General features: G+C 42.2%; 2 protein-coding genes across 4 annotated transcripts in view; one reads left to right on the top strand and one right to left on the bottom strand.

Annotated features, from left to right (window-relative positions):
* sgcd (sarcoglycan, delta (dystrophin-associated glycoprotein)) overlaps window positions 1-2,619 on the top strand; it is a 263,045-nt gene extending 260,426 nt beyond the window's left edge. For 2 of the 3 annotated variants that reach the window (XM_070982519.1, XM_070982520.1), the window contains exon 8: window positions 1,943-2,611. In XM_070982519.1, coding sequence (XP_070838620.1) covers window positions 1,943-2,128 — 186 coding nt within the window. In that variant the 3' untranslated portion in view covers window positions 2,129-2,611. Of the gene's footprint in view, window positions 1-1,942 lie in introns of all 3 variants that reach the window. The other variant, XM_070982518.1, reaches the window with a different exon arrangement.
* The window catches only part of rars1 (arginyl-tRNA synthetase 1), a 448,982-nt gene that overhangs the window by 227,720 nt on the left and 197,336 nt on the right, over window positions 1-23,926 (bottom strand). The gene's annotated exons all lie outside the window — the stretch shown is intronic.

Consider the following 23,926-nt stretch of genomic DNA (forward strand, 5'->3'; position numbering starts at 1 on the left):
CACCATGTCTCTTCATCAGCAGGTGTCGTGTCAGTAAATAACCCTGTATTTAGATGCATGGCTGCTCACAGAAAGGTGTTATCATTTCTCACTGCCCAGAAGTAACACCGTCTGAATTTATGCGACCTGTTAATGAAGACGTGAATCTTTCATGATCGTATTATCTGAACTGAGATGTGGGGCAAAACATTCAAGCAAGGCTGTTTGTTTGAGATGTGACTTCAAGTAGACTGAACAGTAGATGATTGTCAGTTCTCTCCTCCAATCAGGCATCAACATGAAACACACCTGATAGGCCTGGTCCCTCACTGCTCTTCGCATCTGATCTTCAAACAGGAAAAGCGCAGCAGATGTTCTTGAAACATCACATTTCCTCAGAATTATCAAACAAAAGTATAAACTAGGTCTTAAATAAGAGTTAGCAGTAACAGTTAGCCCAGCAGTAAGTAAGTTTTAATGTATTAGACACACATGAGCTCCAGATACAAAAAGCACCTACAGGTAAAGCTCCAACGATGGTGTTTGAGGAGTAGATAAAGATGCTTGTAAATATTTGTTTAGTCACAGATCTGACAAAATAATGGCTCTAACAACAGCAGTTAAGCATCAACGGCTACATGCTAAGTTTAAGAGCCGTAGTTTGCTGATTGGTCTGAAACGTTTCTGAGCTGGTTTCTAGAGTGTGAATGTTTATGTCTCGCTTCTGGCTTTTACTTTTACCCTCCACCTATGTCTCGTCTCCTGCTTCAGGGATTCAAACTGAACACCTTTAGGCGACAATCCTGCTTTACTATCCTGTCAGCTACAAAGGTCAGTGTGGGTGGATTCCACTCTGCCATGCGTTAGTGTTCACACCATGAGCCTCAGGTCTGACACACGACCTTTATCAGTCCCACATTCACATGTCTCAATATGCGATAAATGCACTGTGCAAGTATTAACTGACAGAGCGCTAAGGTGTTGAGAGCCACAGATGCTTTTTGTGCCGGTCCAATCCTGCGAGGTCCTGGGAAGAAAAATAAAAGCTAAGGAGAGCGGGTGAAGAGATTTGCTTTGAAAGCAATTAGAATGAAGAGACGAGAAGAGGCAGCGAGGGTTAGTTAAGGTAAAGATGAAAGGGGAAAAGATGAGTTTTTAGCCTGTAAAGAAAGAAAACGAGGGGCTCTTCTGGTCTGAATGTGGAGCGAGGATCATGATTGTTCAGCCTGTGAGGTTGGGATGTGAAGATTTAAAGGCAGGACAAGCCGATGCAATCGCCGAGGAGGGATTTTAATGAGATTGAGGAGTTAAGCTATAGTTGGTTTTCCTCCAGATGTTACGCATCCTCTACTTCATTTAGACTTGTCCTTTAAACAACAAGTGGGAACATGTCCAAAGTCACAGTAATTAACTCAAAATCCAAACTTTCAATGTTGTATATCCATAGACTGTGTAGGAGCTTTAGGGTCCGACAAGGGAATCCAGAGCAGAAGTGCCTTAAACGTGCACTCCTAGCCAGCAGGGGGCGACTGTACTGGTGGCAACATTAGCCGGATTGTGTAAGATTAGGAGACGATTAGCCCACTTCTCGCTCGATTTATTACCTTATTACAGTTTCCGATCACATTTTTGGTTTAGTCGATACTTTCAAGTCTTCTTTGACACAGCATGATGTTCGTTTTGTAAATTATGGTCCCAGTAAAATATAAAATGTTAGATCAAGTTAGGCTGAGCAGTGTTGTACGTAAGACATAAAAAGGCATTACTTTTTCAATTCTCAGCACCTGAAGAGAATCCGCTTTCATTTATTTTTTATTTATTCACTTTGTTAGCGGTTGCTTTGTGTTAACTCTGAACACACTGAGCAAACAAACACGTTCTCCCTCCTCTTTCTGTTTGTACCACCTCCGCTCTTTTTGTCCCAGTTTTCCAGTCTCACCAGTTTTCTCTCCCTCTACTCCAGATCTCTCTGGATGCCCGAAGGATTCGGCTGATGCGGCTGCCGGAGGGGAAGGCCTCCACCAGCTCCTCGTCCTCTGGGACCAGGCAGACTGTCTACGAGGTTTGCGTTTGCCCCAATGGGAGGCTTTTCCTGTCCCAGGCCGGCACCGGATCCACCTGCCAGATCAGCCAAAATATCTGCCTCTAGGACTGATACATACAAATATAAATAAATACACAGATACCCTGAACAAAAGACGGGCAAAAACAGACAGATGTACACATATCGCCTGCCTCTAGAACTGATTCACAGCAAACACTACACACAAAGACTGCCAGAGCTGACGGAAATCTAAACAATCATAGATACTGTACTTATACAGACACGCCAATGTATACACTTTACAATCACACACACTCCGACTGACATGTAGGCTCAGACGATATGTTTTAACAGGCCAATACCCAAAATTTTGGATCAAAGCTGCTGACAGCTGATATTTTTGCCAGTATTTCAATGCTGAAGAAATATTTTCTCCCTTAATTTTCTATGTTTCAGAGCGTAAAAGCCTTTGAAAACAGCATCCAGAGCATCATGGGACACTAAAACTCTCCACGGTCATTCACATCTCTCTAAGCTCTTTATACTCAGTACAGCTGGAGTTATTAGGCTTTTAAACTAAATTACACGAATAAAGGAAAAATGAAAAATGTGTTGCATTGCAGGTTTTAACAGCTTTTTAATACAAACTGAGGTCAGAAAGGAACCTTCATCTCCATCGTATTGGGACGCAGACTGGCTGATATCCAGTAACATTATTGGTAATATATCAGTCTGACCCTAACAGTCACACATGCTATTTATTAATAGCATACACACACACAGATGCACACACAAGCTTACAGATATGTATCCACACAGTATACATATTTGAACATGGTGTACACACACACACACACACACACACACACACACACACACACACACACACACACACACACACACACTCTGGTAGAAACTGAGAGGAAAATCTCCAGAGATTTACTAGAAGAGACACTGATCTGTTCCCTCTCTCCCTCAAGAGCATTTCAGTACCAGAATCACTAGGGTGATCACCCATCACAACAGACCCCCCCTCCCAATTCTTCTTCCCCTTTTTCCTCATCTTCTCTTTTTCCTTCTCTGATTGTTCCCACAGCTGACATGATGAAGGGATTTCCTCTTCGTTTTAAAGCCCCATAGGCATGCTATAAGCACTTAATCTCAGTTATTCCTAATCTGAGTTGTGTCAGGATATAAAACATGAGGACCCGGCATGGATGCATTAGAAGAACTGGATACCGGACTCCTAAATAGCACCCGCTCACCTGAATGAATGAAAATTGCTCGGTCGAGCCAAAAATGTTTTCGAGCTTTCGGGTCTGCTCAGCTCATAGGCTTTCCTCTTGGACGATGTCACTCACATTTAAAATGTTTTTTAGCATTTAAAATTCACAACAGAAAGTGATAACCTGTTTGCAGTTTGAGGTGTCCTGTTAAAAAGTTTCGCACACCTGAAAATACTGCTCTGGGCCTCAGTTTTCAGTTGCAGTACCGCGAGTGGCCACTGGGACAAACTGGCAGTTTGAACGAGTGTATCCAGCTCTGTTAATACGTCCATGGGACTCGGATGGTTTCTTATGCAGACATATTCTAAACAGCCATTTCAGTCAAAACACAGAACAGATGTGTTTGTGTTGTATACGGTATGTGTACAAGCATTAAGTGCTGTTAGCATGCCTATGAGACAGAGCATCAACCACATTCTGGTTTTTGGGAAAATTAGAAATAAAATTTGACATTTAAGGGCGACAGTAGGAAATTTTCAACTCACCTTTTCAAAAACTGGGCCAAAGTAGATTTTCACTCAGAAGGTTTTTTGTTGTTGTTGTTGTTGTTGTTGTTGTTGTGGAGGCCCTAAATCGACATAGCAGTGAAGTTATATATCAGTAAATTACAAAATAATCAGCCTGTTTGATCTTTGCTACAGTCCAGAGTGTATCATGACGAACTATGATTGATGCCATGTTTCTGCGCTAACCTGGGAAAAATCATTTAAATTGGCTCTCCAGTGCTAGCAGCTAACTCTGACATTTGAACCCACTTACACTTCCTGTGACATGATGTGAATGTGGCTGCAAAAGTGCTGCAACACAAACCTCAACCTCTCAACCGCTGGTCTGTCCCATGGTTTTTCTTTCGTTAATGACATTGTTTTTAATGTAATCTTTAGATTTTTAACTGAATGGAAAGCTGTTTTTAATTTCATACACTGAGTGTTGTGTTCCCGTCCATGTCTCTCCCTGTAAAGACAACTCGCCGTGCAGTTATGACCCTCAACATAAATGTCCAGTTTAAGCTGCTCGAACCTCGGCGGTGGTCACCCTACTTGTTTCTTGCACTGGGACATTTCTAAAAAAAGGACATGAAAACAAACTAATGCGAGCCACTCTGTTGAAAGAGGGGAACTGTGCCTGTGCCTTATGTCGATGCACTTGTGGCAAGAAGAAGCACATCACACAGACTTTCTTTGGCATCAACGAGTAACATGATCTCTGATTTCAGTTCAGTTTCATCTCATTTCTCCCTCTGTGTGAATGCAAAGACCTTCAGCCACATCTGACCGTAGCGCCGTCAACACCTGACTCTGCAAAAGGACGAGGCCCTTTCCTCTTGACCGCTTTAGCTTCCCCAGTGTGGGACGACGCTTTTGCTTCTTTGCTTTTAATGATCAAATATTCTGTGTGAAAACATGTATGTGTGTTTCTGTTGATGTGATCCTGTGGAGTTTAACTGGCAGATTACGCCACTGATGGGTCTGATTTCCACTACGTGTCACAAACCGCTGAGCCAAAAGCATCTAGTTTCTACAACACTTTACCACACAACTTCATTATGTCTTTACACACCTGTTTCTTTTGTCACCTGGATTAAATCTGGCGATTTAAGATGTTAAAAGCATGTTCCTGTGACCGCTTCTTTCAACATCATATCCCCGCTTCACTCTATTGAACCTTATTATTAACATTAATATCAATATAACAATACTGTAGATATTCCAGAAAGCGACTACTTAACAAACACTGGAAGTAGACATACTGTAAAGAAAGTGATTGTCATTAAGTGTTTTGCAGGATCATCTAATAGCAATATTCTCATCTGGCGATACGGTTGAATTTGCAGCGTTTCTAATAGACACACCTGCAAAGTTAATGTGTTAATACTGAAAATCAGTGACACAGTCAGTGACAACATTGTTTTTCAGCTTGCAGCTGCTCAAAATGATGCATTTTTAGTTTTTTTTTAGGCTGCTGTGCCAGTCAGTGACCTGGAAGTATCAGTCAGCACGGTGTGATCACAGTACACAGTTTTTTCATCTTAAAGCACCAGATTTTTACCTTTTAAGACGCCATAACATGCTGTGTGAAGATGTAAGACCTTGTCTGGTAGCATCGACAAGAAACTTGACGTTTTAACCGAGTGGCTTGTGATGGCTCCTGAACGTGCTCGTCGCAGCGTATTAATATCTTATGTTGTTGAAAGTGTCGCATCCTTCTCCAGAGTCAGGCGCACCAACCTTCTCGCTGTCTCTCAGCTTCTCTGTCTATATTAGAGGACTTTCAGAAATATTTCACAACAAAACGGAACCTATCTGAGGTATTTGTTTTTTCAATATGTGTACACAAGAGAAATAGAAATTTTTATACGGTTGTATATGTAAATAATGTATACATAACCGCGTCGGTGAGCATCAGACGATACACGTCGACGGAAGAGGAACACTGCTCTTTTGCAAAAAGGAAAACCTTTTTATAATGTACATCAGTATGTGTTTTTATACTAAAATGGCAAAAAAAATAATGTTGAAGGATGTTCGTTGAGTTAGCATGTACAGCGATGTATACAATGTTCGCCTGTGGAGAACAAGCAGGTTTTGTTTTTATGCCTTCTCCCTCCTGTACTCGTCTCCGCTGCTGAGCTCAGATGTTCCACACAAACACAAACCTGCTTTCTTCTTGTTTTTGCTGTTGTTGTTCTGTTGGGCCCGAGGTCTTTGCATTCTCTCCCAGTGTGCTGTGTGTAAATTTGTGCTACTGCGAGTGAGCTTTTGTTTCGTTCATCTGCTCCACAGAACGTGTTGAGTGATTCTCAGAGAAGCAAACACAGAAACCAAAAGTAAGAAGAAGGAAAAAAAAAAAAAGGCAGAGGAGGAAACGATACACAGGGCGACACATGAGCTGCAGTGATCGGGTAATACGGAGACACGCAACAAGAATCCAATCCAATCAATAATCAGATCGCAGGCACTATTATCAATCAGACTCAAAGTAAATGGTCACTTTTACATTGGAAAAAAGAATATTTTCATCGATTTCACAGGTAAAAACAACATAACACTATTATGCAAACTCCAGTTAAAATGATTAATTTCCTGAAGTGCATGATGCACGATTGTTGCTGATTGGTCGAAAACATCAACCGGATCACATGATGCAGCTGTGGGCTCACGCTGAGCGCCCTGTACTTCCTGTTCTGGCTGCGCCCTGGGGTTAACATCCATCCTGAATATTTACATTTTCCTTCATTCTTCAGTCTGAAACTGCCGTTCATGGAGTAGTTTTCAAAGATGCCAAAATAAAAGGCGTTTGCTCAAATTGATTGCAGTAGTCATTGGATCCTCCCTGACCGCAAAACGCTAGAAGTTCTGCAGAATGAACTTTTTCACCGGAGACTTCTTCACGAGATCTGTCTTTTCTGAGGGTTGAGCTTCCTTCCACAGAGACGTGAAGTCCTGGCCTCTCTCCCGGCTAGCCGAGATTTCTGCTGAATCAAAACGACATAAATTAAATAGGATCACTTTAACGTTTCAGCACTATAATGAAGTGATCATTTTGTTCAAACCGGCATCGTGGCAATTCGTAAAATAGTCACAAAATTGAATCTATAGATTCATGTACATGGACGCAGATTTTCGTGACAGTGTGACTTGACAACTCTGGATTCTGGTGTCACGTTCCTGCACTTCCCATACGACTCCAGTGTTGTTCATAAATGTAGAGTTTCAGTCACTCAAAGAAATGTGGTGCAGGCAGGAAATTCAAATAATTCAGTTTTTAAGTCATGAGTGTCACGATAAAAATAGAAAATTTGTGTTCATCTACATGAATCAACAACATTTTGTGATTTCACAAACTACATTCAACTGCAACTTCTGTAAACCAATGTAGATGCAGATGTAACGCAAATTTTAACCAAATTTTGAGAAAATCTACAGAAGAAAATGCAAAATATATGTATTTTTCCATCTACTTCTGTTTTGTTAACAATCAGAGTTGGCTCTGCTTTCAATGCACCAGCTTTTCCACCGGAGCCAAGTGGGAAACTTTCAGTTTTTCGGCTTTCAGATTTTCAGAAAAACTGATGAAAAAGTCCTGAAAGAAAAACATAACAAGCTCCAGAAGCTGCTGGAACGGAGGCTGGCTCGGAGACGGGGTGCAGGCTTCAGCTCTCTAAACGTCAGGGCCATCTGGAAGAGTAACGATGTGTGGGACAAGCCGGTGCTTCAACAGGATGGCGGTCATGTTTGTTCCATTTCCCTTCTCTGGTGTCTGTTTTTATCTGTTGTGCTGCGATCTCAGATGCAAGCGTATCGCAAGCAACACAATGTCATACAGCAGAGAGTCAGTAATCAGAAAAGTTTGGAGAGGTTCAGAAGCTGGTTTCAGGCAATCTGAGAAAAATATGACTTTGATCTGAATTTGACAGCGTCGGGTTATTTATTTATTTTATTTTATTTTTTTACATTTCATCCTAAAAGAAACAGGAAGTCATCTTCTCCCTCAGGCCGAGCATCACTGGACTAAATTCCTTTTCATCTGCAGTACAAACATTTCTGCTACTTACAGCACACAGGGGTGAATGGAGGACGGGAGATTACGAATTATGAAGAAAGTGATTCTCAACATAACAGTGTAGTTTGTGGCTGTTTTACTTCTTATCCGTACGACACAAGGCCGTAGCTCCAGTGCAATGATGACATTGAGGTCATGTCCTCCAGATTTGCAGGTTCAGGCATCATATTTTACATGTAAATCTACCACTTTCATCGGGCTGATTCCAGCATGTTCGAGGCTCTATAAATCAAAGTTTTTAAGATAATTATATTCCTGGCAATGTGGCTGTGAGATGCATCTGGATCTTCATGTTGGTAAATGCTTCTTCTATACATGTGTGATCATCTCACTGAGAAACTGGAACTCTGAATAGTCCCACTGGATTTAAATCTGCCCAAAATGTCATGAGACAGCAGTCCACTGTGTTTGACCTCACGCTGCGCCCTGATTCACCACATTTCGCTGAGGTCATCATCATCATCATCATCATCATCATGGCGCCAGTTCATCGTTCTGATGGCACATGAGTAATCATATGTGTGAAATTGGTTTCCGGAGAGTTTTGATGCCTTTCTTTGTTTTGAAAGCGGCCAATGAGCAAATAAAAAAAGAAAAAAAAAACCACTGAAGGAAAAGCCTGGAGCTTTTTGTCAGGCCTTAATGAAGCTTTTTGTTCTGGAGACAACAGTCCAAACTGTCTGTGTGTCTTCTTTAAGAGTGAAAAATGCAGACAGCTATTTTGCATCCAGTCAAAGCCGCTATCGTCACCAAGATGCCAAGAGCAGCAACAGCTGTTCCAGAAACCGTCCTGTTACTAAAAGTCAAATATTGGAATCCTTAAAACAGACAAATGAGTCTGTTTATAGCTGCTGTAGAGCAGCGGTGGCCACATTCACTCAGCATAAACTTCAATTTCCCTCAGCATATTTTAATTTGATGGTTCAGCCGACCCTCATGCTGAGCTCTGGCAGAGTTCAGCCCGGGTCACGCCTCCTCTCTTGTTTGCCGTGTTATCAGTCGAGTGAACCAGTGCCACCCCAGATTAAGCCGCGCTCCTCGCTTTCTTCAGCTTATGATGGTGAGGCCGGGCTGCAGAGAGAGAGTGTTTGATCTGTGTTTCTGAGCTGCTGGAGGCCTGGAAAATGGGCTTCAGCTGCTCTGCTCATTAGCCAATCTTCACTGAGCGTCAGCTCACCCCAAGCTACAGATACACTGCAAAAAATATTCATATTAATGTGTCATTAAAGCTTTTGTCCTGTGTCAAACTTGCAGATCTTTTTGAACAGCTGATATTATCTGCATCAGCGGGAGCAACAATTCAGATATAATTCTCTTTGGAAAAACGCCTTTGTCATCCCGCTAACACTGATCACTCAGGATGTTTCAAGGTCGAGCGTCTTGTTCTCAGAAAGGCGGAGCAAGATTTCATGCAACTTTGTGCCATTTCACTTGGCAGCAGGCCTTTAAAGAAAAGAGCTGCTTCTTCTTCTCCTTCTTCATTCAAAGAGCCACTCTCTTACAGATGACTTTTCTCTTGGATTATTGGAATGAGAAGCCCACACGACGAGAGCGAGTTATTCACTGGGCTTCCCTCAGTGCCATGCCTCAGTTGAAAGGAGAGTAAGAAAAGGTTTAATTTATTTCTTTATTATTTTTTTTAGAAAGAAAGAATGTTACCTAAGGGGCTGCATGGAGAGGAATGAAGACCGCGTCATGCAAACAGCTGTACTGGAGCTATGAATGTGGAAGACGCTGGTTGAACACGTTTATAGAGATGAGTGGATCAATGAGGTTTCTGCCCAGTTTGAGAAGAGAGATTTTACCTGAGATTAAAATGAATGAATGAATATCACCTGTGTTTGAAGCTGGTTTAAATACTTCTCTCCTCTCTAACACGTCAGCTGCTCTGTGGCGCGCTCTTCATGCCAAGCACAAACAAGCTTTCCTTAGTTTTCTGGTTTTCGTGCAGACAAGCAGAGAAATGCAGATCAGTTTTGAGTTCAGGTGATACACAACTTGTCATTTGCAGGAAAGCAGCTGCTGTCCTGGAGTCTGGCTCTCTTAAAGTCTGGTTTGATCGGTACAATAACACAAGTGACGTGAATTTCAACTCATCGTCTGGTGGATGGAGACGTTGCTCTTCCCTGGTTGTCATCTGAGTTTTATTTACCGGCCTTCTTTGCTTTCGCCTGTGCTGCTTGTGCTGTATCGCAGGACGTTGATTGCCGTGTATTTGTAAGATTTTTTTTTCCGTTTCATCTGCAATGAGCGTGAAACCCTTAAAGACATATATTTTGTGTTTGAGCTGCAGCGTGTGTGCGTGTTTTTGCTCACTTTTGCCTACTGAGAACTGGATTTATAGATACTTCTGAATGTGTTTTTACCTGTCAGGTGTACCAGGTGACCTGCTCTTTAATGTGCATGCAGAGCTGTAAAGGCGGCTGAAGCAAATTCTAACCAGTGTATTTGCAGTGTTGTTTGATCCAGGTGTGGATTTTTTTTTTTTCCTTTTGTTGGCTTCACAGAAATGTGTCATGTGACCTTTAGAAGATGAATGGTGCCATTTCAGTGCAGCACAAAAACTGTGAAACAGCTGTCACTCCTGATGTCATTCTGTCATATTTTCCACATGAGTGTAAATACCAGCGAGCTGTTTCAAAGCAGGACACGTTTTTGTACTCTGTGGCTTAATAAACATAAAGGTACCAGTTGTGGATCCTTGACACCGTCACTGGTTCCGCATTTTAAAAGTTTGGAAAAACTTGCTTGAGAATTTGTGAGACTGAGAATTTTATTTGTCAGTCTTAAAGGATTTTATAGTTTTGTTTTGTTTTGTTTTCTGTTTGTACCATGATGTACGTAAAGGGGATCCTCACACTTTCTATGCAAACAAATGGATATAGCTCGCATTGTGATAATGCAATGAATTCTGTCAGTAAACTCTTAAATTTATTTTCCTTTCTGTATAACGTTTGTATTTATGAACTGAGTTGCAATCTAAACTGTATCAATAAACTTATTTTAAAACGATTACTTCCACCTTACACAGTGACAAAGTGTTTGCACGTCATAGTTCTTCCTGTCTTTCACTGAAAGCACACACACAGCTAATTTTAATTATCGTATATTTACTGCGCCCAGAGAGAAATGTAGCTACATATATTCACAGCTGACAGCTTACTGGTGCAGTTTTGACCCATTTCAGTGCTGAAAGCCATGAATTTCAGCGCACAGGTAAACAATTAGTTTGAGTGACTGGTGCTAATCTGAAGAGCCAGGTGTGATTTTGTCATTTTATCAGGAAAAAAACAACAAAAAAAAACACCTATGGTGACGGTGCCTTTGTGGTCCTTAAATCAGTTTCTTCAAAGCAAACAACCCACAGACTTTTTATTCCACTTCTTTTGCATTTTCTAGCTTGAAACATGCATTCATTAAGAGCGCTGGCCACGGTTCACAGAGTCAGCCTTTCTGCTAATTTGTTCCAGTCTGTGATACTGAAACAAGCCCTGCAGCCCAAAAAGCATTTTCCCCATAGACCCTTATACTATAAAAGACATGCCGGGAAAAACACCTCCAAATGCAAACAAGGTAAATTATTACTCTTTGCATTTGAAGAATTCAAGAAATGTCGAATCAATTCTGAAATTCAGAATTTGGTTCATTTCATTGTTCCCACATTGGCGCCAAACATCTGGCCCTTCACCCATCAGACCCCACCCACTCAGATAGTGCCACCAGCCATGACAGCACAAGTAAACAACCTTTTTAAACTAAAATACTGAGTTGGTGATTGCTGTGATAACTGCAGTAATATTTTTCACACAACACAAACATGTAAATGAAGCAGGACTAAAAGCCTGGCGCCTCAGCAGCGGCCGTTTGATCCTGTAACACTCGTTACGCAGCACACATCAAACCTGCGAACTTTGCTGTTGTTAGAGCACATAAACAGCAAACGTGGCGAGCTAGGCGGAGCTGCCAGTCTCCATTGGTTTACTGTGGGACTCTGTGGCAGGGATGTGATGACCAGCGGCAAGAGACAGGCAGGTAGAGCAGAGGTTGAGGGTCAGATGAATAAACTGTGACCTGGAGGAGGAGAAGTCCCAACACCTGAGATCTGTCATTTTTGTAAATATTTGCAATTTTTCCTCTACTGTCACTTACGTGATCTGTGCATTTGCTGGTCTCATGCATTGTTAAACATGCTACTTATCACTGTGGTCCACACACCTGTTTGCTTCGCCTCAGCAACTGGCTGCACCTGAGAGAGGAGTGGCTGTGAGTGTAAAAGCTTCTCCCTCTCTTACTGGCAGCTTTCACTTCTGTTATGTGTCAGTTCCACCTGCTTTTAGTTTTTGGGTCTTTGTTTTTAAAGTGTTACTCTCTCCTCCAGCAATAAAGCTATTTTTTGACGATGCACTGAATAAGTTATGTTGGTGTCTCAGCACTGCACATACTGCCATCTGTTTTGGCTGACTAGCCCACTGCTCAGGGTTGTGTGGGAGTATACGACCTGTCCTCCCTCACCTGTATCTCTGCTCTCTGTCTGTACTCTTTGGCCAGGTGAAATCCACTCACACGCCGTGTTGGAAAGTCAGTTGGTTAGGACTGTAGCGATGAGCAGCAAGAGGTAGCAAGGTTAGCATGCTAAAATGGGCCCGCTAGCCGTGCTAGTGATGCCAATGCCTCTGCAAAGCTTTTATTGCCATCACCTTATCATTATCACTGTTGATCATTATCAGTGTTCCTCGTCTCTGCTGCTGCTCTTATTTCACCGTGCACTTGCATAACTGAGGATGTAACCGATTAATACTGCACATCTCACTCTCCATCGCTGCTAAAACTGGCAGCAGGCCTCACAGAAGAGCCAAGTTTTACGTTTTTGAACCATTGTGGTCAGTCATTTTAGTTTGTGCTGACACTTTGCTTTGTCTGATGTTGGTAGATTTTCTTCCTCTACGGGCTCCGAGGTGCCAACACGTTCTTTCTTCTGCTTCAGGCTGTGTACTCGCAGGCTCTGATCAAAAGCTGTTTTTTTTCTCTCTCTCTCTTAATGCCGTGAATAACCTACAGTAGCTACACAGTAGCTGCATTCTCACAAAGGAACAATAGCCACATTCATGCATGACTAAATAACAACTAAACGACGTGAAGAGGGGGAACGTCTATGAAAAAGGGCATTGTTGCCGCTAATGTTTCATTCGCAGTCACTTTATGAACTGTAAAGGACATCTTTGTCCTGAATTTGTGATTATGGTGCTTGTGTGCATACATTCTGTTAGAAAGGTCAAAGTCGACTGATCCTGGAGCACGTTGTTCTCGGGTACTTTGGAAAGGACGATCAAAATCTGAAGCAAAGTGAGACCAACTCTGCAGCTCTTCAGAGGGTTTTGGCCTCTTTTAGCTTCTAGCTTTGGTTATATTAAACATGTATCAAACTCTTGACACCTGTATGAAGTCAATTTTATTTTTTTTAACGTTACACCTTTGAAGTTGGAGGCACTACCTGAGCATGTTCTTGACTCTTTAAACTTTGACATGATGAAGAGATTATAATGAAAAGAGGTGTGCAGTTCAAGCTGAGGACTAATAAGCTGTTCAGTGATTGAAAGCTGCTGTTCAGGAGCGATTCTTCCTGTTGAAACGTACATCTCCTCTATTACAAGACAGAAAGCTGCTGTATTGGAATCACACTGTAGTTGTTTGGCAAACAAAATAACGGCCTCTGCTGCACAAGCTGTTGAAACTATTTCAATGGCCATTTTATGCCATTGAAACAGTCGGACTGGTATTTTAAAGAGAAGATCAATAGGACCATGCAGTGCTAATTAGCGACGTGCTTGGCTGTATAAACTTAAAGAAAGCTGAGGTTCACATGAGGCTGAGAAGAAAATGACGGAAATTTGTTTGTGATTGTTCTTGTTGATCATCGCCAAATTGGATCCTATAAATGGATTCACTAAAACCTGGGATATTTTTTAATAGATGCAGTATAAAATGTCAAATATGTGACTGGATAATGTTGTTTTATACACTTAGTTTTGAAATGTAATGAAAAGAGCAAAAGGAACTGCAGCCTTGTCTCCGTGAATGGATTTTTCTGTCCTCTTTGAAGTATCGCATTAGAAAAGGGTGACTGAAAATGCCAAAATTCAAAGAACTTCTTCAATTTCATAAATGTTTTTATGTTCACTTGAGGTAGTTTTTGCCTAGTAGAAGAGTAGAGGGATAGGACAATGGGGCTACGCACATACTCACATAACTACTGTTTCTTTCTTGCTGCTGGTCTGTTCAGCTCAGACGCTGTGCATCAAACCCTGACCTGAAAACATGTTCACGCTCTCTGGCTGAGGTAACGTCGAGTGCGACAAATTCCTGTTTTGGGTCTCCAGCTGAAAATGTTTGGGAGCCCCTGGCTTAAGAAACTTCTCCCTGGAGAATTGGCGCCACCTACTGCTTAGCGTGTGAACCAACTCCAGTAATCACATAATAGTGGCGGCATAGTTTTGCCGATTTTCCATTTGGACAACAACGGAGCTCTTTGAAACAGAGGAATAAGACAAATCTGGCTTTGATACGCGCATAATACTTCTTTAAAAAATATGGTTTGAGTCTTTTCAGATTTGTTGACAATAAGTAAAAGGTTTAGCATTTTCATTTTCCTTCAATACTCCTCAGGTGAGACCAAGATATGAGATGTTTTGCAGTTTTTTTGGTTTTGTTTTGAAGTTATCTTTGCATTGTGTTAAACCAAAGCAAACTGAAAGCTGAATGTAAAAGTCAACTTGGGTAAAGTTGTCTGATTCGCTCCTCTTCCCCTTAAATGCAGCAACCTCTCTGCTTTCTCTTTTCTTTAAAAATAACATTATTAATGATACTGCATGTTGGAGGTCCCTTATACAATGACAAGTATCCAACCATTAAATTTAATGCAACACAAAAAATTAAACGAGTAAATATCTACGTGACCATAAACCTAATTATCCTTTTGAAATGTATCCATGACCACTCTTCAGAGGGAAGAATCCAGACTGAATGAGGACTGTAAACTTTTTAATTATAGGAAGATATTCAGGACGCTTTGCCGCTCTGTTGGGCTGTAAAGGGGGGGGGGGGACATAAAGCGAGAGAAAGGAGTGGGTGAGAGAGCGAGGGTGAGAGTGAGACCGCCGGGAGCCATGAGACTGATGATATCCACCGAGGCTTCCTGCCTTGTTGGGGTGTAAACAGAGAGAGACAAAGGAGCCTTTTAATATCAGCTGACATTAACATGCATCTCATATCAACACTGTACAGATATGATTTAGAGGGCATGCATTATGTCTGGCATTAAAATATGTCTCTAGGAAATAGAATGAAATCTGATTTCTCATTCCCTCATAAATTGCTCATCTCTTTGCCTCATAACACATTCATCCATGAAAAGTGACAGTAAACACATTGAAATTAGGCTTAATGACCAAATATAATGATTCCGAATGCGTGCTTGCTGTTGGAAAACGTTATTTGGGATAATGAGCGGTTGTACAGTATGTTAGCTTAAAAGTTAGTTTTTGAAAAGAGGATTTCTAGTCAGGACTGCAGACGACTTCGTTTGCTGTGAGTGATTTGTTCGAGTAATTTGCTCGACGCGCCATGATATTGGTACATTTCCGTCAGCTTGATTGTTTGTCATGACTCACGTAGCTTCATAAGAAATCACTGTGGTGTAGCTTGCTAACCAGCAGCTCGCTAAATTATCTTTTGTTTAAGCTTTTTCTGGAGCTTGTTGCAACCAGTGCTGGCTGTGGGAGACCTCATTTCACTCTGTTGTTCCCAGAATAAACGGCTGGTTGGGGCCAAAAGTGCCAGTTTATGCCTCATTCGCCACACAACACAATAGAGAATGCACAACTGCTGCTTCAGTCGTTGCTCTGGCTTTTAAAAGCGCTTTAAGAACGTCGTACTCCTCGCTGCTTCGATTTTTTTTTGGTGCAGGAAAAGGTCTCTGGTCAATGTCACACCAGGATGTTTCCGGCACCAGTGAGGGACAAAGAGAAAGACAAAGTAAAGCTTTTAGATAACATTCATCGGCAGTGTGCTCAAGCTTTGCCAGCCCGAGCTGCATCAGCCCTGAGAGCTGTGGAGGAACATTTAATGTGCATTTAAAAACCCTCATTCACTGTTCTATTAGACTGTCAGCCAATAAAGCGTCAGGAAAGAGAAACATTCATCACCAGTTTTCCACAAGGTCGAAACAAAGCTGTCAAACTATCTGCGAGCGCTCAGCTCTGCAGCGATATAAATGGATCACTTTTATTCACTCCATGCAGACTTCATTACGCCGCCAGCTCACACTGAGGAGAGCGTTCAGACGACAGCGTTTTCTGTCAAAATGTCTGCGCTCTAATGTTGTTTACTGGTGTATATAAATATATATTGGTATGTTGTTGTTGTCGTGCTGAAATGTCTTAAAAACAAAAACACACGGAACTTTCTGAAAATGATTAATGAAGACAAACAGCCGCGCTCAAAATGTCCGATTCTCTTTCAGTCACTGTGCACTGTGCCTGAACACCTCAGAGGTCCAATGTAAACCAGTGGAAAGTACATTTGCTCAAGAATTGTACTTAAGTACAAATTCAAGGTACTTGTACTTTATGTTTTCATTTTTGTGGAGAACCTAAATATTGTGCTTTTTACTCCACTTCACTCGTCTCACAGCTTTAGTTACTAATGACTGATTTTAGTTACTAACACAGCACAGAAACAGTGCCAGTGGGGGTCAGAGAACAGGGGACATAAAGTCAGTCTGATGGAGCGCTTTCTTTCTGTTAGGCATCACTGACGAGGACTTTTTTCTCAGCTGAATGGCAGTCATTTCTTCCGAGAGGAGCTGACAGAGCTTTCAACGTGACGTCTCCTTTTTGGATTATAATGTGCCACTGCGTCAGTATTCAGAGGAGAGGATCTTTGTAGACGTTTCTTCACCTTAAAGCATAACGTCTCGTCACGCTGGAGAAGAAAAGGCATCTGAGTCACTTTCATTTGTTCAGCTGACTTCTGCTTTATGACGTTTAAATCAAAACACACTGACAAACTAAGTGTGTCGTGCTCCACTGACAGGAATATGATGCTTGTCGGTTTTTATGGGTTTTCAGCTGCATTTATTCAATGGCTTCGTCTTTACAGACTAAAGATAGCGTGCAGTTTACATCTCACTGCAAGAATCAAAGTGAAAAACTGTTTTACTGTCTCCGCTCGGCTACGTCACCAGCCGTCATCTGAAGGGAGGGGGTCAGTGTAACATCAGCGATACCGACTGAGACTCTCCGTCAGTATTCGCTCCACCAACCTGCTGCCTTTTACAAAGACAAGAGAAAACACGTCAGTACAAATGTTATTGCTCATATGAGCAGTCATGATGTCTCCACCTGAGATTTTACATTACTGACACACAAACCGGTGTCATCACGCACAGAAAGAAGTCCAATCAAGAAATGGTGTGTAGCTGAAATCTCAGTTATCGGTGCCTGTGAGACTGAATCTGAAACTGAGCAGCATGAGGACTTGTTGCTTTCTGAGGTACCTGCAGCCTGTGGCACCACTCGCATGAAAGTCTGTTCATCTGGAGGGCTTAGTATTAGTATATTACATAAAAACTGTTTGAAAGACAGCTCCCTGTTAGCTGTTTTACATCTGCCCGCATGAGACAAATTACACTTTAATCATTAGCACATGGCGGCGGTGACCTTTCTGAGGGTTGCTCTACCTTCAACCTGAGCAGAGGTCTAATTAACCAGAACACCTGGTGGGTGTGAGGCCTTTAGTCTCGAGCATTATGAATCCTTTGCTGCTTTTAGTTTCTATTTCAGATGTTAAGAATGGACTGATTTTGCTTTTCACACTTGCAGTCTTTGAGCCGTCTTCGTCCCCTGCGTGTATGTGTGAATTTATGAGTGTGCATTCATCTGTCTGCGTGTTTGTGTGTGTGAATGCCCGAGTGTGTTGTCAGCGCCTCAGACTGACAGCTGAACTATCCACCCAGCATTAATTGAGTTCACGCACACATTCGCTCGCTCTGGGGAGACAACAAAAAACACAACGGAAAAAGAACGAAAACACCCTTCACACCATAATTTGTTTCCCGTGTCGCCTCCTGACACCGCGGAGATTGAGGCGGAATATTAGCGAGAGATTATGTCGAATTTGGAAAAGTTGTTTTGCCGGCGCCGAGCGCTCGGACTGACAGACGAGGACGAGCCGTTTGAGTGTTTATCAGCTGCCGTCGCGAGGCTCCGGAGGTGCTCTGGTGCAGACGGCCATGTTTGTGTTGGAGGGAAGAATGTTCTGCAACACGGTGGACAGGGACCGAGGGGGGAGGGAAAGGGACAATCTGCTGCTGAAAGTCACACACATGTAGGATGGATGGATGGATGGATGGATGGATGGGTGAATAAATGAATGAGATGAGCAGGGATGAGAATATTAGTGAGCGATCCAGGTGCAGAGAGGAAGAAAAGAAGGGGGGTATGGGGTGATGGGGGAGGAGAGGGATGGCATGTGTGTGAGTGGGGGGGACTCACGATTAGAATTACATTAACTGAAGTGTCTGAGTTTGTCAAAAAAAAAAAACAAACCTTAAATATCATTTTATTCCATCTCTCCAGGTGATCCCACTCCAGCCTCCGTGGACTTCACGTCTTCTCCTCTTACACTTTCCCTGCTGCTCACAATAATTACAAATGGACACATAACATCATTTTCTCCCAGCAGCCAATGCTCCTCAGTAAAGCAGGACGCGCAAGGGACCGCGCTATTATTTTTTCTCATTTAACATTTGTATTTTGTTCTGGTCTTTGTCTGCGAAGAGAACATCTGCAGCAGCTTCCTTATCAGCTACAGCTACATCTTTCTGTATGATTGTACCCCATGTGTTGTTGTTGTTGTTTCTCTCTGTTGATATGGCATTTTAAATCCAGGCCTAGCAGGAAAGGCAATAACAAGCCCCAGTTTACAGCGCACAGGCTTGAAAATGACAATCAATAAATCCGAATTAGTGTGAGTGATCCAGAACCAAATTTACGGCGCCACAAATAAAGCAATTATGTTTCTTCTTTGAAATGCACATATGTACCTGTGGCTGTGCCTGGGCAGCTTAGAAACACAATAGACAGAAGACTACACATCCTGTTCCAAATGTGGTGATGATGGCACCAACGCGGATCATTTTGCTTTGTTTTGTTATTGTTTTCTTGGTTTTTATCCTGGAGGACATGCGGAGAGCCCAAAAGGACACTCTTTAATAATAATAGGGGGCATCAGAGCTGAAATATACTCAGTATTCAGTAAAAATCAATAATGCCTGTCTGTAAAATGTAAGACTTTGCTCGTAGCCTGTTGGCTTTGTGATGTCATTGATCTGTCAGTCATCCTCAGCAAAGCCAGCTGTGTACAGGAGGAGAATTTTGGTCGTCTGTGTCGAGTTCTTGCTAACATTGAGGCTGCTGATTAGTTTAATTGAATGGTCAGATTGTTCCACGTGTTTGTGGGACTAAAACCACGGGAGCATTTTGTTGGAGTTCCATCGCTGGAGTTTGTTGGTTCGGTGTCAAGTCTAAAGCGGTTGCACCAGTATCTCTCCACAGATGAAGCAAAAGGTGACAAATTTCTGTGCTGTTTTGAATGCACTCCTGCTATATAATAAGTAAGTGGTGTCGCTGTTATATTTCAATCTTAAAATGGTTTACAGCAATCACATTGTGAGGCTTTGTACTTTCAGGTAATGTATTGTTTGGTGGCTGAGGCTGTATGGAGTGAGCACGTTCCACCAGGCAGCCCTAGAGAGCATCGTTAGAATTACAGCTTGGTTTAGCAGCCTAATAGCGCAACTGAAAAACAGGCTTGTTTTCCAGCATGCATAAAGCAGCTATGAAGGTAATAGGGAAGGAGAAGTATGAGCCCTTACAGAGCCTGTATGAGCATGAAATCATTGCAGACTCTCAACATCCCTTCGTCTCTAAATATGAACCTCTGCCACCAGGAAGAAAACTGCGCGTGCCAAAGTGCAAATCAAACTGCTTGAAGCGTTCGTTTGTTCCAGCCTCTATCAAGCTGCTGGAGTCGAACAATGTGTAATAAATAGACGAGCACTTTAGACCTTTTTTTGTACTTCAACTCTTTCTCTAAGCGGCCACGCTGTCGGTTTCAAATGTGCAGTCAAATGCGTTTTATGATTTAAGATGTTTTCACGTTGATCTCTCGGCAGACTGGAGCTGACACTGCCGAGAATTCAAGTCATAGATTACATAGAGTATCCTGTCCTGACCTCATTGGTACAGCATCAGCATCACCTGAGCCTTTAAAGCGCATGCAGCGTGAGAGCTGCTGCAGCCGACAGCAGAGCTGCCCAGAGAGCAGTTAGAAATGTGTAATCAAGACAGAGTTTGGCTTAACAGCTCAATTAGCAGCCGTAATTAAAACACTCGCTCAAAGACAGATAGCATGGATCTCTGTCTTTCCCTTTCTCTCTCTCTCACACCCACACACAGTAAGAAAAATTAGAGCATTGCACAGAGGGGCTCGTACAGAACAGCACATTTAATGTACAGACATTATTTCTGCACACACACCGAGAAAATGAAGCTGTTCCATGTATCCAGTAATGACAGTAACCAGGGAAAAGCTACTCATGCATGTAATTATTAATCAGCACCACCAACAAACCTCGTTGAGCTTATACTGTATACTGCTGCTAATGCGTGAGAGTATCCCTGTTTCAGCGACGATGCTCAGAGACCTGAAACACACGTTTTGGAGCAGTGTGAAGGAGAGGGAGGGAGGCAGTTTGGTTCTCAGTCTGCTTGTTTAGCGAGTAGAGAGAGTAACAGTGAGTTTAACCACTGAGAGGTCATTAAAGTACCCTGAGCTCATTGTTGTGGTCGGAGCGGAGCAATCAAGTGCTAGTGTGAAGCTCCCGAAACTGTGCTGTCGAGAAAGACAAGTAAAAATAAATGAATGAATAGAAACAATGCCATCGTCTTGGTGAATTTCTGACATTGCTCAGCCTGGAAAAGACTCCTGCTGTGTAGAGCCGTGAAGTTCCAGTGTTTCGTTAAACCTCCTTTCGTTAAATATATCAAACTGCAGTTTTTCAAGGTTTTGGAGTATTAGGCAGTGTGTATCTTTCAGGCCACAGGAGTACAGAGCTGAGGATGAGTGGAAGTGAAGTAATTTATGCTTCATTATCCATCCAAAATAGGAAGTTGTAGGCTGTATGAGGGTTCATTTGCAAAAACAGACATGTCCATTTTATTTTATTTAATCGGGTTTTTATTCTGTGCACTCCAGAGAATATCAGTGAAGCTAGTGTTGATTTATTCATTTTAAAAATGGTGTTTGTGTCATTTGTTTTCTTCCCGTAATGACTGCGTTGATTAAACTCCAATATTATATTCACATAAACAAAAATCTACTCACTCACATGCACGCATCATGGCAGCAGCAGAAATATGAAAGGAATGAATGAGTGTCAGTTCTTTGCTGCTCTATTATACATAGATAGAACCTGTAACATGCCTTCAATGCCTTCGGTGCATTTGTCTTATAATTCACTCCAGTGGCCTGAAAAGAAGACCTGTCGAGGAGCCCAGCAGAGACTCTCCTCTCTGCAGCCCTCCAGCTCCTCTTCGCTGCACTGCAGCAGTTTGTGATGAAAGCTTTCTCATGTTCACCTCAGCAGCAGGTGTTTGGATGGAGGAACATAACAGGTTCAAGCTTCCTCTCGCAGGCTCCAAGCTGCTCTGCGATTTGAAAACAGCAACGACCTCGGAGTCACCAGGCGGATCACGCAACCTGCCGACTACCACTCGTCTCCCGACCTGCCTCCTACGCAGAGGGCTGGGAGGAAAGGGATGCGGTGAATGTGAAGGTTCAGAGTGATTTGAACAAAGTTTGCTCAGAGAGATTTTTACAGAGTTCATGAATATCTGCTGAGTTATTTATTGTGCACGCAAGTTAGCAATTATAAGCAGTGTATAAACGTTATAAAAATATAGTAATGTAGCTGCATGCAGATTCAAGTGTTTATTAATGTTGTTGCTAACAACTATAACTCTTCCTGTGGGCACCCATAAGGAGGCTGATGTATGAGCAACAGTATGGTAAAACACTTTATGTAAGTTAAAATAAGTCAACATTGATGTTTGCTTTCATATGGGACGCAGACAAAAATTCACCACATCAAAAGGACACTGTGGCTCCCTGCGATCACCTTCCTGTAAACAATCCATTCAGTGTACAGTAATCGTGACATTTTAATGAGAACTTAAGGCTGATCACCTCCTTACATGGATCAGAGGGGCTGAATCCAGTCTCTGCAAAGTCTTTGCATAACAAAACCTTCCTCTACAGGGGGGTCAGCAGTCAAGTGGATGAATTCACTCAAGCACGCTCCGGCAGGACTCCCTCACAGACACTCGTGCTTTTAGAGGATTTCATTAGTGAAATGCATATGAATTGAATAGAGTCTGGCAGGCGTGCAGTACTGCAGGTCCAGCAGAGTATTGATACCTCCTCAGAGCTCATAATGCTGACTGACTGAGTTTTGTTATCCACACTGTTAACTGCTACATCGTTAATGAGATAGGCCTTGCTGTAATTTGTGAACACGTCTTGAGCTGCCAATTAGCGGGAACCATTGCTCCACCACCACCTCCACCCCGCTCCCCCCCGTCTGTGGAGCTGCCTGCAGGACTGACTTCCTCTCTGTTACATGAGCGACTGTCAGCTTCTCCAATATCCTCCACTCGGTTGATTTATGGCGCCGCTTTTTTAGTGACACGCAGCACCGAGATTTCACTTCCTCTCTCTCAGCTCGGGATGTTCAGCCCCTCGAGCTCATTTAAACTGAAAGCTCATTATTTTAGCTTTTGTTTTTCAGAGTGATTTTCATTGGTGTTTAATTTGAATACTTGAAATGTAAGAATAAGATTTGAAATTTGATGAAAAAAGTACTATTTAAAGACATTTTGCAGTTTGAAATATATTGAAAAATACTTCTACTCATGTTTCTCCACTTTCTACCATGAATATATCATCACAGAACCTGATAACTGATAACTGCATCTGTGATACTTGGCACTCAGTGAAATGAAGAAAGTTTAATTTTGTTGAGTTGATTGCCTTAAAATATTTATGAGCGTGGCGATAAGACAAAGAAGTAAGACGTTATTATTAATGATTTATTTAAGCGTGGAGACTCTTGGCAAAAACAAAGGAAATCACAGCATCCTTTAGCAGGATGCTAAAAGAAAAAAGAGAGAAAAGAAAAAACTAAAGAAAGAAATAAAACAGAAGAAGCCTCATCAACAAATCTGGATGATAAAAACTCTACTGAGTTGGACAATGGAACATAAATATGATGGGAAAAACCATAAAGCAACAAGAAGATACAGTAAAAAGTGACAAAAGAAATAAAACTGTTTTTCTCACTCGCTGTTTGTGCCGCTTTTCCCGCAGCGCTGAACACTCTTGTTGATCAGATTTATTGTCGTTAGGAGCCGATGACAGCGGTGTGGGACGGGACGAGCTGTAAAGGATTATTACGCTGTAATGAAATCACATCACAGGTTCTGGTGACTTATCCGCCCACCTCTGACTGCAGGAAACCACAGAGGATCACTGCGGAGGATCAAAGGAGCCCGAGGAAAAACACATTTGCTAAATGTTCTGTTACTTCTGGTTCTGCCTGGAATTAATAAAACCAAGAATTGGATGAGAAAGCTATTTCAATATCACAGGTGAAATTAAGAGAGCAGCTCCTTCTGGTGTGATCTTTGGACAGTATGAAAGGTGGTTCAGGCTGCAAAAGCATCATCTACCATGCGGGACAATGCATCTGTGGACCAGGATAGTAATCAGTGGATATTATGATGTTGTGACTTATGACTGTGTCAAAGGACAGGCAGAGGTTTTCCCACCAGTTTTGGGGGTAATTTGTAAATGCCAGTGACGGTGGCTCTGCAGCCTGTAGTTTGTTGACACTTCTGTGCTGGCAGATGTCGTCGCTGCTGGAAATTCCTGACTGGGA

The sequence above is a fragment of the Chaetodon trifascialis genome, chromosome 16 (assembly GCF_039877785.1).
Source record: "Chaetodon trifascialis isolate fChaTrf1 chromosome 16, fChaTrf1.hap1, whole genome shotgun sequence".
Lineage (NCBI taxonomy): Eukaryota > Metazoa > Chordata > Actinopteri > Chaetodontiformes > Chaetodontidae > Chaetodon > Chaetodon trifascialis.